The following is a 15,660-nucleotide window of genomic DNA, read 5'->3' on the forward strand; positions in this document are numbered from 1 at the left end:
AGGTACACAGGCATAGTGCTAATCATTAGTAATCACTACTTGCACTAATGATTAGTGATCTGTGTAAACAAGCCCTTCGAGAAGCGGAATCCATAAAGTGAAAAGTGGCATTTTATGGGAAGGTAAATATATCATAAATCATTTTTTTTATTTGTATGAAAAGTTTTCTCCCAATCTTTGTTCAAAATATATTAGGGCTAATACAGTAAATATTTTTTAGTTTTATAAGAACTCGCATAATAATATTATCTAATAGATAAAAAAATATACGAAACTTTCAAAGGATAAAGAAAAAGAAAACCATAAGGTGAAATTGAAACATAGTTGACTGAAGGCCTCCGCCCACTACAATGTCTAGCTGTCGCGTTTGATCCTGCCACACTCCGTATACACCTCCCTCAAAGGAAGCGTGGGAGCCAGCTGGCATGGCATCAATGGGAAAAAAACCATGTCTCTTGTGGTTATATCAGCACGCAGCTTAAACTCAAGATATGTATTTGTAAAAAATGAGCAATATCAATAAATAAACAAATGTTACTCTCAGTTCTTTAAAATATATCAACTTTGTTTTATACATATCGTCGTTGAGCTATTAAAACCTCCGATGTGACAATTTTGTCAAAATGATATTTTTACATTTTCTGTTTCTTCATATTACTTCAACCGCATGGTTTGGTAAAACCTCCAATGTTCCTTATAGCACATAAATTAAAATATAATCGAAAATAGAAACCTAACATGTCTTATTATGATGTTAAAATCGTCACATCAGAGCTATTACAAACAGTCGAAGATTATGAGTCCCCCCACTACCTGTTATATATCTATGCACTTCGGAGATATTGCACTACTGTTTGATAAGCGTAAAAAATTATCCATAAGTGAAACAAGAAAAAAAGCAAAATTGCAAAGAAAGAGGAAAAGAATACGTAGGTTATAAAACAATAGAAATTAAAGTCATTACCCAAAATATCTTAAGGCCTGCAAAATGTATTAAAGGGAGATGGATGTAAACATAAAACTCACATAATTCATATGGTAAATTATCAGAAGATAGAAAATTTATCTTCGATTTGTTTTAGAATTTAAAGATAATGTTCGTTTTTAGTTCAAACAAGATCTGTCCGCCGAAGAAGACAAACCAGTCAAACTATCCTTCAAAACAAGCCTTCTAAAAAGCCAGAGGGACGTGATTATTTATTGAAGGGCATAGAAGGTAACCGCATAAAAGTTTGTAGATTGTTATTCCTTAACACATTATCCTTGGGAGAGGGTAGCCTCAAACGTTGGGTTAAGGAAAAAAATAATAAAGTAACAAATTCAAATGAAGACTTTGATGATTGTCTCGGCAAACATATATCAAATAGACGATCAAAGAATAGAGATACACTCTTAGAAGATGTGAAGGCTTGGCTAACTTTAACACCAAAAATCCTTTCACGTTATTGTAGAGCATCATCAAGTTTGAACTATGTAATATAATTATTCATTTACTTCTAAAAGCCACATGTACAAAATGAACATACAAAGCTGCACAGAAAATGGGAAGCAACAAACATATTTAAAACACTTCAAGAATATCATGAAAAGACAAAAATGCAATTCATAAGCCTTGTAAAGATTAGTGTAATATTTGTGTTGGTTTTAGCAAATCAAATGTTCCCAAGGATATCTACGATGCCCACCGAGAGAAGAAAGGAGCTGGGAGAATTGCCAAAAAAGCATTCAAAGATAGTGTTAGTGATGAACGGTTGGTCTTCACAATGGAATTGCAATGCATTTTGACATGTCCCAAGTCGTTAGCTTCCCAGTGTTATTATAAAATGAAGTTGCAGGTCCACAATTTCATGATATACTCTCTTAAAAACGATAAAGTCGACCTCTACGTACAGCATGAAGCTAATGGTGGTATTAGTAGTGTTAGTAGTAGAGTTTAGTTCATGTCTGATAGACTACTTGACAAAATGAATTTTAAAATAGTTGTATTAATTTCGGATGAATGCGACTATCAGAATAGAAATAAGACCTTGTCCAGTGCTCTAACTGACTTTGCAAAAGAAAATAATATAACCATCCAACTATATTTAGAAAAAGGACATACCATGATGGAGCCATACTCAGTACATTTAGCTCTTGAAATTTTTTTTTATCCACCAATTAACTCACCTTCCGACTATATTGCATGAATGAATGCGAATGGCATGTCAGAAACATCCGTATTGCATTCAAAATTTAGATTATAATTTCTTCAAGAAATATGATATACCATCAAATTTCTCATCAATTAGACCAGACAAAAAAGTAGTTGATCCAGTAGTTGTTGACATTAGGCAGATAAAATATTTGCCTAATGGTAGCATGTATTTCAAATTAGATTTCTCTGAAAATTGGGAGATATTATCAAGTCGCCGCGAAAACCAAAATAGGATGGCTTACAGTGAAAGTCTATATAAGTTCCAGCTCCTAATCTCTAACGAAAAATTCAAACACCTACAGGAAATGAAATCAGTTATTGAAAAAGACCACCATCCCTTTTATGATGCTATACCCCACCAAGATAAAAGAAAATAATTACTTATTAATTAATAGTTATGTTTTTTTTTTGCGTAGATTGTTTTAATTGATTTCAATTTAAGATTAACAGGTGAAATTCTTTTTTTAAATACCAACTTTAAATTTAAATACTTTTAATTTTGAAAATTCACAGATAATCATAAAAAACAACAAATTTAAAGATTGAAACAGATTATTCAATAAAATACCTTTTCTATGTAAATACCTCAAATGTGTTATTTTTAAGAACAAACGATATCTCCAATGTAACAACTTTAATTTTATTACCAAAAATATAAATTAAAACATCAATGACTTGTTATTTAGATAAATGAAGCTAATCAGATTCACAAAAAAAAATTGGAAGTCTATCTTCATTTTTGTGCTTATAAAGTAATTTTTTCACTCTCCTGTAAAATTTCAATTTTGTCACATCGGAGGTTTTAACAGATAAACGACGATATAATTTATGAAGATGACTTCGGTTTCAATTCTTCATAACAGGGTCTCAGGAATATCAAGTTCTTTTTCGTTGTGTTGTAGTGTTCGTGGCCCTGAAACATAGGCAATCGGAACATAGGAATATTGATGTGTAGATTTAAAAATGCTTTTATTAAATTAATCATTCAAATTTATCTGAATTTTGTAATATTGTAATGTTTTTCAATTTTGTGCTTTAATCTTTTTATTGGTCCCGAGTAATGTCTTTCGGCATCTTCTGGGTATATTTATAGAGAATGTATATAGCCAAAAGTTACCGAAAGGCGAAACCCGATGCAAGTTTACAAAATTCTGGTAGACTTTTATAATAATATAATTTAAAATTCCATAAAGTACCCTCAGTCGTATACCGGGCCCACACTGGCAACATGTCGCGCGATAACCTCGTTAAATTTTACGATAGTCCTAAGATAGATATATAGTCCTGGCATATAAAAATATCCAATAAATCGTAATAAAGTACACCATTTCATGAGCCAGTCATTGTAAATTGTGACAGACTGTTCTTAAAACATCATAAATTACTTATTTTAAGGTAATAAAAATATTCCTGACATTTTATGACATGGAACCGGAAATTTGGTAGGCACATCTATGATTGTAAACAATATTGATGAAAATCAAATTTTTTTTTTTTAATTTTAATATTTTTCCCCCATTTCATAATTTGTAATTTGAATTTTTTCCCGATTTTCGGTCCCGTGGAATTCGTATTATTATTATTATTGAATGACCAATTTGTGTTTCGGAAAGTTGGACGCCTATGGGTTAACGAGGTTCTACTGTATTCAGATAAGTTGGTTGGACTGTATGTCGTGTACAGCATAGATATTATGGAATACGGATAAAAAGCGTGCAACGCATGCTCAGTTTGGAATGTCTACTGCCACCTATTGTTAGAATATCAAAGTAATATTTGGTAAGTGCGTGCATAGGTGTATGCTGTGTAATTTAAACCGATTTACCAAAAAACAGCGTTTTCGTGATAACGCTTGTTTTCCGGATATGGGCTCAATTGGTTCTTGCATGGTGAGTGCGCATTCGCAGTTGAACGATAATGGCGAACCTATAGAAGAAATATGAACTACACCGCATAGAATATTTTGACATTTACCGATTATCTACTAACCTGTCTGAACTTATCAAATAGCATCATACAATGACAGCAATGTGTCAACAGCTACCATTGACAATATACAAATTAATGCCGCCCACTTGCATACCGGAAGAAATGGTGTATCTGTGCTTACGAACATGCAGTAGCATCATTGATGAAAGAATAACTTACTTTGGACCAATCGTAGCTGACTGCATAGGCAAAGATCTGTCCGGTGCTATTGAAGGCGCATTTAGTCAAACTCTGTTCCATCTGCTCGGACGATTTAAGCTTGGTGCGAGCATCCTTATCCCAAAATGAGAATGTTCCATCCGATCCGACTGTGGCTAGTGTTCCATGCTCCGGGTGGAAAGCTATGTCATTCACTGCGTATATATCCTGGAAAAAGATATTATCACCTCAAAGCATTCGTTTGATAGTACTTTTGAATATCAAAATTAGAAAATGGCTGCATTTGTGCTTTCTTTATAAGACACAGTAAGACATTCAGGGGTAGTGTCACACATCCATTCTTAAAGTAACATAACATACCAAGTGTTTTAAGTAAATACTTTGAATTTCTTAGGGCTAAGACATACGGTGCTGCAAACCGCATTGATATGGATACTAGGCCCGACCAGTGGGTCTATTCTATACAGAAGGCAGCTATCGACGGTAGTTTATCATATTTATGTATTGAAGCGGTTAATTGATACAATAAGTTAATCGTCTAAACTGTCAAAAAGTGCAATGTTGCAACAGCCCCTCTTGGCAGTGTTAACTTTTAGAATGAGATAGAGCTTAGACGGCTAACTTATTGTAACAATTATAATACCTCAATATATGTATAAATATGATAAACTTGATAGCCGCCTTGTGTGTATAGAATAGACAATGCAATGCGCATCTGGCCGACCTAGTGTCCGTGTCAACGCCGCAGCTTGCAGAACCGTGTGTCTTAGCCCCTATGTAGTATATGTATGTAGTTGCAGATGTTTGATAGCTTTATATATATTAAGTATCAGTTGACACTTGATACAACAGGATAGATGAGAAAATGTAAATAAAAAGATTAATGGAAAAATTCTAAATTATGTAATTATCATATTACTATTCAATCCTTAAAATTTCAGTAATAGTGGATTACTTACAACATGCCACATTATATTATTATGTAAATTTCGGCAGGAGGGGTGCTGTGCAGGACAAGGCAATACATTTTCGGCGATAGTGACCATTTTTTGGCAATATCTGCACATAGAATCATGCATGTTATTAACTAATTGGGTATATCTGAAATTATAGTGGAGTTTCTAAAATAATTAGTATACCAGAGGTCCTTTTTTTGCTTCAATTATATATATTTAGGTTCTATCTCTATACCTAGAAGTTTTTTTTATGTATCTTTGGTTTCAACATTGTTTTTACTGACCTGTGAAGGATTCACTTCGCTGGATCTGTGACATTTGAAGGTAAAATTGTCCTTTGGATTTACAGGATTGACATATTGTATTGCGACTCTACCCTCCACACTGCCCAAAGCAAAACCTGCAAAAGAAATCATTCTTATTAAAAAAGACGTAAAGCCGAGTACCGAGTGTTTATGCAATATTTATAGTATTAAAATTATTAAAACCAGTTTGAATTTTTTTACATGTATTCGTCAACTGATGTAGTGTTGAAATACTTGCAATTCAAGTACTATTGTTCTCAATGTTAAGGACACTATCAGCTGTTTGTACATTTATTCAAATAAACCACTGATAAACCAATCAACCAATCACTACTAATTATTTATAATTATTGAATTTATATTGTACAGTGATCATACTTTGATTATTGTAAGTATGTAAATTTGAAAGAATTTCAGAATTTACAGAAAATTGGAATTTTAAAAACGGCAACACTTGCAATCGCTAAAAGCGACATTGCTATGTTAGGTTATATAGGTAAGTATGTTTTTACCTGTTGGTTGTTTAGAAACTTTATCCTTAAAAATTGCAATAGTCCGAAGCTGAAATTTAAGCGGTGAGTCCATTCTTTTGTATTCCCGAGCGTTTACTTCCTGTATATTGTATACAACTATAGCTCGTCCTGCAGTGCATACCGCGGCCATCGGGTAAACCTCAAATTTAAAAATAAAATAAAAAATAATACAGTAAAACCTCGTTAATACGAATTCCATGGGACCGAATTTTTTTTTTTTTGATTTTCATTAATTTCGTTTCCGATCATAGATGTGCCTACCGAATTGGGTCATAAAATGTCAGGATTATTTTTATTACTTTCATAAAATAAGTAATTTTTGATGTTTTAAGAAAAGTCTGTCACAATTTTCAATGATTGGCTCGTGAAATGGTGTACTTTATTACGATTTATTGAATATTTTTATACGCCAGGACTCTGAAATCATTTCGAATTACGAAATTTGAATTAAAGCCATACCTTTTATATGAAAATAATGTTCAAGGGACTTTTTTTTCGGGAAAATTTCAAATCATGGCAAATTTCGAATTATCAGTGTTCTTACTAATGAGGTTTTACTGTACATCATTGTTCCTTCATATGAGTACAGTACTTTTTGATATATATTAGAAGAGATATTATAAATAGAAATCAGATCATAATCTGTCAAAAGTCTTCTTTCATCCAAATCGTTACTTTCCCCTTCATAGTAGATTGTGCAACATCATATCAGCCTTCCCATTCCATTCCCTTGTAATTTCTTTTAAAGACAACCAATGAGGATAGAAATTTTTTCACTGCACTGGCCTCCAGCAATAGTGTAGCAAAAAAATATATTGACAAAATCGTACTGAGCTAACTTTTAATTTGACTGACTTGCACCTTAGCAATATAAAACCTCATTGGCTGCAACCGTTCCATAACTACTATAGGCTGCGTACCACTAATGAGGTCTGGGGATGCTTGGCTGATCTTTGGAGCCAAACAATCCCACATTAATTCTTGTATATTTACTTGTACGAAGATGGGTAGCCGGTCATGAGAACAGGTAGGTATATATATATATATGAAGATAATTCGAATTATTCTTGTTTTACTCAGTGTTATCATTGCACTATACAGATTTAGGAAAGGATTTTAACTCCAGTAACATAGTGTCGAATGCTTTTAGTATGACAACTAAGTAATTAGTATCTGTTCTGGATGAAGTTAGATGTAGTTTAATAGTTTCCTGTTTTTAATTCAAGAGTGCCATCTCGCATTCTAAATATTAAGTATGCATGGTGACACCCTATTCAATTGCTTACATATTTTTGAATAGATTCGCTACAGGTCGACCAAGGAGCGGCTCCGATTGCCTTATGAAACGTCAACAATTATATAACATACGCATGCATCAAAGTTATGCGAATTTAGCTAAAAGCTTATTTTATATGGTGAATCAATGCACACAATACGCATATGTTTATTATAAGCTGTCTATTGATGGAAATGTGCTTACCACATCGGCACTGTAACACTTGTCAGGCAAACTGATTGTCATAATTGGGTTGGGTGTCCTAGTGTCCCAGAACTGAAACAAAACACAAAAGTTAGCTAGGTAATTACAGAATTTATTTATTTTGAACTGTGGATTAACTTTGATGAAATAATTCACTATTTTCAATATTAGCAGTCTGTAAATTGTAGCATTATCTTTTCAGACAAAATAAAATTCAAGAAAACAATAATAATTACGTAATTATGTTTACATGACACCAAAATGAAGAAAAATGAAAGTAGGTTAAAGCGCGAATCAAATTGAGGTGCATGTCGCCTACTGTCACGCTGTCGCGGCTACAAATTTAGTCTATGGTTTGATCATTTTGCAGAATATTTTGAAACATCACCATCTCTGTAAATTCACTGAAGAATGACACTGATGAAGAGTGCCTACTATAATGTATTAGTAATTTGAATTATTATTAATTATTCATGCTAATTTCAACTGATTTTAACAGTTACTACATGTGTGCACGTTAAAATACTTGCGGCATGACATTCATAGATAATATTTTGAACAGAACCCAACCTGCAGGCAATAGATAATAGACAACATTCTTATCGAAAATACATAGTGCCAACCGCTAAAAACAAAAAAACGTGATTTTGACATAACATTCGAAGTAGGCATGTGGAATATGATAGAAACGTTCAAAACGTCATGCAGGTGTTGATGCAGTGCAGTTCAACGTGAGGCTACCTCATTGTTGTCTTAGTGATTTCGGCAGATTTTGCCAACTGACAATGTTCGTTTAAAGATTCAAAATGTGCTACGGGATGGGAACATCAGTCTGATAACATTTTAAGCACCAAGAACAACGACATTAAACACTTTTTTCCCGTAGCGACAGCTTACTGTGACGTCACATGATAGTCCGCGACATGCACCTCAATTTGGTTCGCGCTTAAGAAGCCTTCTAAAGTTAGCCAAACCAATTAAACAGATCAGAAAAGAAGGAGGTATTTATGTTTCAATTGGTTTTATCAAGTAGGTAACAAAATAAAAAATATGTAATATGTGACTCGTATAAGAATATATATGACTTATAAACAAATTACCTTTAATGTTTTATCCCAGGAGCCTGTCATAAGGCATGTGTAGTTTGCACCTTTGATCCAATGGCATGTTTTTACAGGTCCATCATGAGCAGCAACCTGTCAAAACAACAATCTCCATTATTAATATGTAACACTTACAGAAGATTAATACTATCAACCGAAGATACTTGGAATTTGAATTTAAATTCTAATGGATTAAAGTTTTGGATAAAGTTCGGTTATGAGGAATACAGCGGAAAACACATTTTGAAAATACCCGATATACTGTATTATTTGTTAGTTTAGGTTGGGTTAGGTTAGGTTAATGACGTTCACCCCGGTCCGGGAATAGTCCTAAAGGTACTTTGTCTGCAACCGGTCCTGCCCTCGGACCGATTAAGAACCTTTGTTCGGCTAGCTCGATACTATTCGGGGAGAGGGTGATCAACTAAAGTTCTCGATAGACACCTTTGGAATGCACTTGATCATTACTATTTAACTTTATATTATTTAAGGTCACTACCTAGTGATAGGTTAGCACCTAGATCATTAGTTATCCGATAGTCTTTCAGATCGAACTTATTTTTTTATAAATGTTTATGTAAACGTCAAAGACAGCTGACCATCTGTCACTTCTCTTAGTATTAGATACTTTTCACGAAATGTTTCGTTGATTATTTTTCAAAATAAAAATGAAAACTCCTTTTAGTAATTCAATTCAAATTATTTATTAAATTATTCTCGATAACAAATTTAATTCCTTTTCTTAATTAATTATCATCGACAATTATACACTTTAGTTTAATTTCGAATAATTACATAATTATTTTATACTCGTATTTAGATTAATTATTAAATAAAGTTAATCAATTATAATTATTTTATGTTTAATTAATGTACAATTACACACTTATAACTAAGAGTTGCCGACCACAAACTTTAAGAAACTATGCTCCTTTTATATATATAATAGATCGCGAATAGATGACGCGTACTATGACGATATGTTTACTATATCGTCTGACAGCTCGAGCCACGTGTCGTTCACGATGACGTTTCAACTCGTGTCACACCGTGACGTCAGATTGCGACGCGGCCAAAATATCTCCCGAATGAATATCGGAGAAATATTCAAAAAACTAAGCGAACTCAGACCGCCTCCGGGCACAACCTTCCGGGAATACTGAAAAACCGACTGCTTCCCGTACATAAAATACGGATCGTTATATAGACTACCGGCGGGAAAAACCCGAGATTTTGACGTCATTCGTAATATGGACCAATGGGAGATCGTTCTGCCTCCTCCACAGAGCTAATGGCCAGAGTATCGGACCAATCATAGAAAAGCTGTTTATTTCCCGGCTTTTCCGGAAAATTATGATCATTCAATAGAATAAAAATATATAATTAATTAATACCTATAGGCGGTACAAGTTTGATAACAATCGTGAAAGTCCTTATAGGGCTTTAGGCACAAATTGTCCAAATATCTGTTAGTTCATTTATCGAGCTAACGGAAAAGAAAAATGAAAATATTTTCGCTAAAAATTATACGCAACAGAGGCGTGAATCATTAAGACCACCGACTGGCTGCGTGTTTGCAAAGAGAATGGCAGAAAAACAAACTTGTCCGTTTCTTTTATGCAGAACTTTCGCGGGCTAATTATGGATGATCGGAAAGGGTTGCGATTAAAATTTATTCAATTATATTTATGGAACACTCCAACTTAAGGGTATAACATTAGTTCCAATCAAAATTTCTATGACAAGTCTTTATTTATTGAGTTTGAAAATTACCTATTTTGGGTAATTTAATATTGATCTGTCGAGGTTAATCGACAGATTTAAAGAATAATTTTTATTCGTAAATTAAGAGAGCAACCGAGTCCTCAGACTTACATTATCAGAATTTCTATTTTCGAAATTCCTTCATTTAACTTTTACAAAGGTAGGTACTTAAATTGGTACCCTTTTTATTACGATTCGAAATATTAATTTATTATTTAAATTAAGTGTGCGTAATCAGTACTTACAAAACGTAATCATTAGATTTTAAATACGACAATATTTGATATCATAATTTATTTATTTAAGTTATTTTACTTTGACCGCGGGAAAAACATCGCGACTCAATTTAGAAAAATAAAATTTATTTTTATATAATTCAAAATCAGATTAAATAGAAATGGACATTTATTTACAATGTTTAGCAAATGATATCTCATAAGTCGTTTACAATTTATTATCTATTTTTAACCTTAATCCTATACATTTCAATTACTTACATTCCACCTTATAAGACCATTTTTTGGTCCCCTTGAAAAAAATTCATCCGTAGTTCATTCTGAGGGGCTATATGTCACTCAGACTGCACTACGGGACTCAATACACAATAACTATAGCTTTGTTTAGAGATTGGGCACGTATTTTTCAAATAAAATCGACATTCACGATCGGATCGAAAAGTTGTGACGTCACTAATTAATTAAGGAAAATGCCGGCTGAGGGCCTACATTTTGGGGCCCTGTCATTAACCTAACAAATAATCCAGTATATCGGGTATTCTCAAAATGTGTTTTCCGCTGTATTCCTCATAACCGAACTGTACCATGTTTTGTACTATTCCATTTGAGTCATTTTTTGTGACCCGGGTTTCGCCTTTCGGCATCTTCAGGCACTGTGTACACTCATCAAAAACCAGATACGCACTGACAACGAATACTATTAACTCTAACTTATATAACTACTAACTTACTAAGTTACCAACTAATAAAAAGAGATCCAGGTCGAAAAAAATTACTCAAATGGAATAGAATAAGAGTCGACTTAGTGATAGCTGTAATACTGTATATTTTATGTCAGTTGACAATGTCCCATTGAAGCAGACGTAAAAGTTTCTGATTATTATTAAATTATGTGGAACAAGTACTATAGTCCGACAACATAAAACTGAACCTTTCGGCTATTGTCGGCCAGTACACGAGCGTCTAATAAGGAAACGGCCCATATTACACGTAGAAAATCGTCAAAGTTACTTTCAATATGAATGAATTACTAAACTACTGTCCACAACAAGATCTCGCCAATAACAGAAAGTCGCTTTAGTCGCGTGTAGAAGATTTTTTGTTTTGTCATTTTTTGAGAAAACTAATCCGGCGAAATTAAGTTTTTAATAATTCATAACAATACTTATTCTATTCTCAACAATTCACTTAGAAGCCTAATTATTATTCGAATTTCACCTCTTAATTATTAGTTCCTATTGTGATAGTTAGGTTAATTAATTTTTTTTTTTTGCGACCATGTCCGATCCTGATAGGATCATATGGGCCTCCACAGAGTGGAGGTTTGTATTGACAGATTTTGTTTTTTACGAGAAATGGATGTCAGCCACTTGCTCAACCTATTAGGTCCTTACCCTGACACACACAAATTGAAAAACAATATGTGTACTTGCCAGACCCAGGATTCGAACCTGGGACCCACGGCTTTATAGTCCAACGCTTATGCCGCGCGGCCACCGTGGGCGTAATTAATACTGGGTAATTATTGAGTTTGGAAGGAAATTAATCATTAAACCCACATTAACTGATTATATTGCTGCAAGTATGTATTAATTAAATAATTAGGAGAACACAAATTATGGCTGAATAAGTAGAAGTAAACAGTACACATATTAAATTTAATATCGATGACCCAATCACATTTTTTTATAATTTTCAAATGTCTTTTAATTGGTATTTTTAGTAAAGTTGTTATAAAACATATCATCTACATATCATTATAATAATTGTACTGTTTTTTCAACACTTTTAAATATTCAGTCACATTGAAAACAATATGTATGTACATTATAACAGAATGTACACCATTTTTACGACTCACCCCCTATGGGTCTATAATGTGATCGACCGAAATCTATTACGAAATAATTGGATATGGCTAATATATGGTTACCATATGGCTGGCTCAGTGCCAGACATGACTAACCCACATTTCTTAAATATATAGTTTTTTTCTTCCAAATTACTTGGACATCAACAATTTATTAGTGCCAGATACGACTAAGCCATAATACGAATTCAGTACAACACTAGCATCTGTAAGCTGTTCTGGCAAATACGATTTTGTTTTTTTATTAAAACAAAAAACGACTAACCAACATTCAAATTGCAAACAGTGACAGTTGTGATTCGTCTTTGTCCAGTTATTTTGGTGATAATAGTGAAGATGGTGGAGATTTTATACCAGAACCTTCAACATCGTCCTCGGAAGGTAATATTTTATGTTCATTTTATCATTCAATTCTTTAAATTCTTTGGTTTATTAATATTTTTTAGCTTTCATATCACCATGTTGGATAGTCACTTTTGCTTCTTACAACATTTTTTTTTTAAATTTTGCAATGATGTTTAGTCATTTTAATGTTTTATTTCCAGGTGAACCACAACCTGATAAGGCTATGAACTCCATTTTCATCATCTTGGAAAAGGCAAAGACGTCCTCACACTCATAAGAAAAATATAATAAAAGAAAAATTTATGAGTGGTGAAGCCCATACATCGACTTCAAAAGAAGGTGTTGAAGCGAGGCATTTTGAACCTAAAATCTGTGAATGCAAATTAAATTCCAATGAAAAGGTGCCTACAGACCTAAGGAAGAGTATTTTTGCAATCTTTTATTCAATTAGTTGGGAATTAAAATTTGTGTTATTAATGGTTCATGTTAAAATAATACAAAAGAAGAGACAATATACTACTACTGCAACAACATTGTTGTATGTAAAAAAAATAGAGGCATTACTTGCAAGAGATAGAAAATTGTCCATTTAAAAACACAAAGATTTTCGAAGACGATATAACCAACTGGAAGATTCCTGTTGACGAAGAGAATGTACAATGGCTTAAAACATGCTGGATAAGGCTCAAAAAAAATCATCCATGAAATCTTCAAATGAAAGCAACACTCCAAGAAGAATGTATCTTCACTGAAGTTAATTTGGAAAAGAGGAAGAGAGGAAGAAGCTGTTCTTATGAATTTTTACAACTTCCTGAATTGTATCCAACTGGGATTTGAAACTGAAAAGATTTACTTCCATTTACATTACATACCTACCCCGCGATTCATCACAACTCTTATAACAATTTAAAAGGCAACAATGCAGTTCTGGATGATGGCTTAGATTGTAATACATAACGGGGAAGAAGAACAACAATTATAATAGCTGTGGGTTTTCAAAATTCTATCACCAACAGTAGAAAACAAAACATGTGAAAAACCAAAAATGACTAACCCATGACTAACCCACATTATTTCATTAAAATTTAAAAAAAAAAATACGCCAAATAAAGTTAGTGACTTTAATGTTCTATAACTTTTATGTTTCTGTATTTATTAAAAATAAAAATACATATAAAAATTGTGTGGTTATTACACATGTATTTCAATAGATTGCGTTGTTGTGTCATCAATGGAGATTTAAAAAACAAGTTCTACCTTAAACCCCTATTATCTTAGAATCACTTTAATGTGGGATAGTCATGTCTGGCCCTGAGCCAGCCATATACGGTTCATCAAACAGAACGGTGAGTCTACTTCGCCCCAGTATTGCATACTTTTATTTATATTTGAAATTTCTAGGTTTTCTGTCGTGATTTGTAAATACCTGCATAGTTTGATTGGAGCCTAAATCCCAGCATTTGACTTGCTTGTCGGCTGATGCAATAAATGCTTTTGTACCGTCCTGTAAAACAAAACATGAAATATGATATCAGTATAGGATTAAAGATTAATTAATTGATTAAATACAAGAAAATTAGTCATAGTTGTTATAATATATAGTCTGACAACATAAAACTGAACCTTTTGATGTTCGGTTGTGTTCGGCTATTGTCGGCCAGTACACGAGTGTCTAATAAGGAAAAAGCCCATATTACGCGTAGAAAATCTTCATAGTTACTTTCAATATGAATAAATTATTAAACTACTGTCTACAACAGTGATTCCCAAAGTGGGGCGTACGCCCCACCGGGGGGCAATGTGCAAATCATTAATATTTGGTACATTTTTTGTTAAAAAACGCATTTTCGAAAATATTTTTTTTGATATTGCAACCATGGTTTTCGAGAAAATTACTGTTGCGATTGCCATCATAATTTTTAGTTGAATGCAGCGCATTAGCGCTGTAAATGATTTCTTAATGAAAAAAGAAATCGTTTTGATATCACAAACTGTGGAGATTTAAGATTAAAATTGACCAAATTAGTACCTCACATAAAAACTCTTTGCAGCTCACATCAAGCACAATGATCACGCTAATTTTCTTCTGAGTTGTACATCTAATATGCTTAATACACATACATATTTAATTACGAAAGTTAAATTAAAAATAGCCTATTGTCTATGTGCATTTTTTATTTCAAGCAATTATTCTTTTTTTTCAGATTTTGTTTGTTAAATATGAAATTTTTGAAGCGTTGAAGTGGGACATGGCACAAATAAGGTTGGGAAACACTGGTCTACAACAAGATATTGGCGATAACAGAAGGTCGCTTTGGTAGTGTATAGAAAATTTTTTGAGAAAACCAATCTGGCAAAATTAGGTTTTTAATTTATAACAATAATAACAATATTCTTAGCAATTCACTTAGGAGCGCAATTACTATTTGATAATTAACAATAATTTTATTTTTAAATAATTTCACCTCATAATTATTAGTACCTAGTATGATACGTTAATTAATAATGCGTGATTATTAAGTTTAGAAGGAAATTAATCATTAAACCCACATTAACTGATTATAATGCTGCAGGTATGTATTATATGGTCACATTAAAAACAATAATTTCTCGTACTTGTCTTTGTAAAGGTTTTTTGTAATACCCCGATCGAGATGGGATATTCATTGCAAACTGTAAAAATATACCATTGTATCGTGTAAAACAGACTTTTCACACACAGGCGC

At 32.9% G+C, this 15,660-nt stretch overlaps 1 protein-coding gene across 1 annotated transcript in view; it reads right to left on the reverse strand.

Annotated features, from left to right (window-relative positions):
• Positions 1 to 153: 153 nt before the first annotated feature.
• LOC147077928 (protein Rae1-like) overlaps positions 154 to 15,660 on the reverse strand; it is a 31,442-nt gene continuing 15,935 nt past the window's right edge. Inside the window, exons 4-10 of the mRNA XM_085961000.1 lie at positions 14,361 to 14,438; positions 8,717 to 8,812; positions 7,617 to 7,688; positions 6,116 to 6,275; positions 5,583 to 5,698; positions 4,343 to 4,549; positions 154 to 3,107 (exon numbers count right to left, since the gene is read on the reverse strand). Coding sequence (XP_085817126.1) covers positions 3,021 to 3,107; positions 4,343 to 4,549; positions 5,583 to 5,698; positions 6,116 to 6,275; positions 7,617 to 7,688; positions 8,717 to 8,812; positions 14,361 to 14,438 — 816 coding nt within the window. The 3' untranslated portion in view covers positions 154 to 3,020. The remainder of the gene's footprint in view (positions 3,108 to 4,342; positions 4,550 to 5,582; positions 5,699 to 6,115; positions 6,276 to 7,616; positions 7,689 to 8,716; positions 8,813 to 14,360; positions 14,439 to 15,660) is intronic.

Source organism: Rhyacophila brunnea, unplaced genomic scaffold (genome assembly GCF_057557595.1).
Source record: "Rhyacophila brunnea isolate RB1 unplaced genomic scaffold, BYU_Rbru_1.0 scaffold_12, whole genome shotgun sequence".
NCBI classification, from domain to species: domain Eukaryota; kingdom Metazoa; phylum Arthropoda; class Insecta; order Trichoptera; family Rhyacophilidae; genus Rhyacophila; species Rhyacophila brunnea.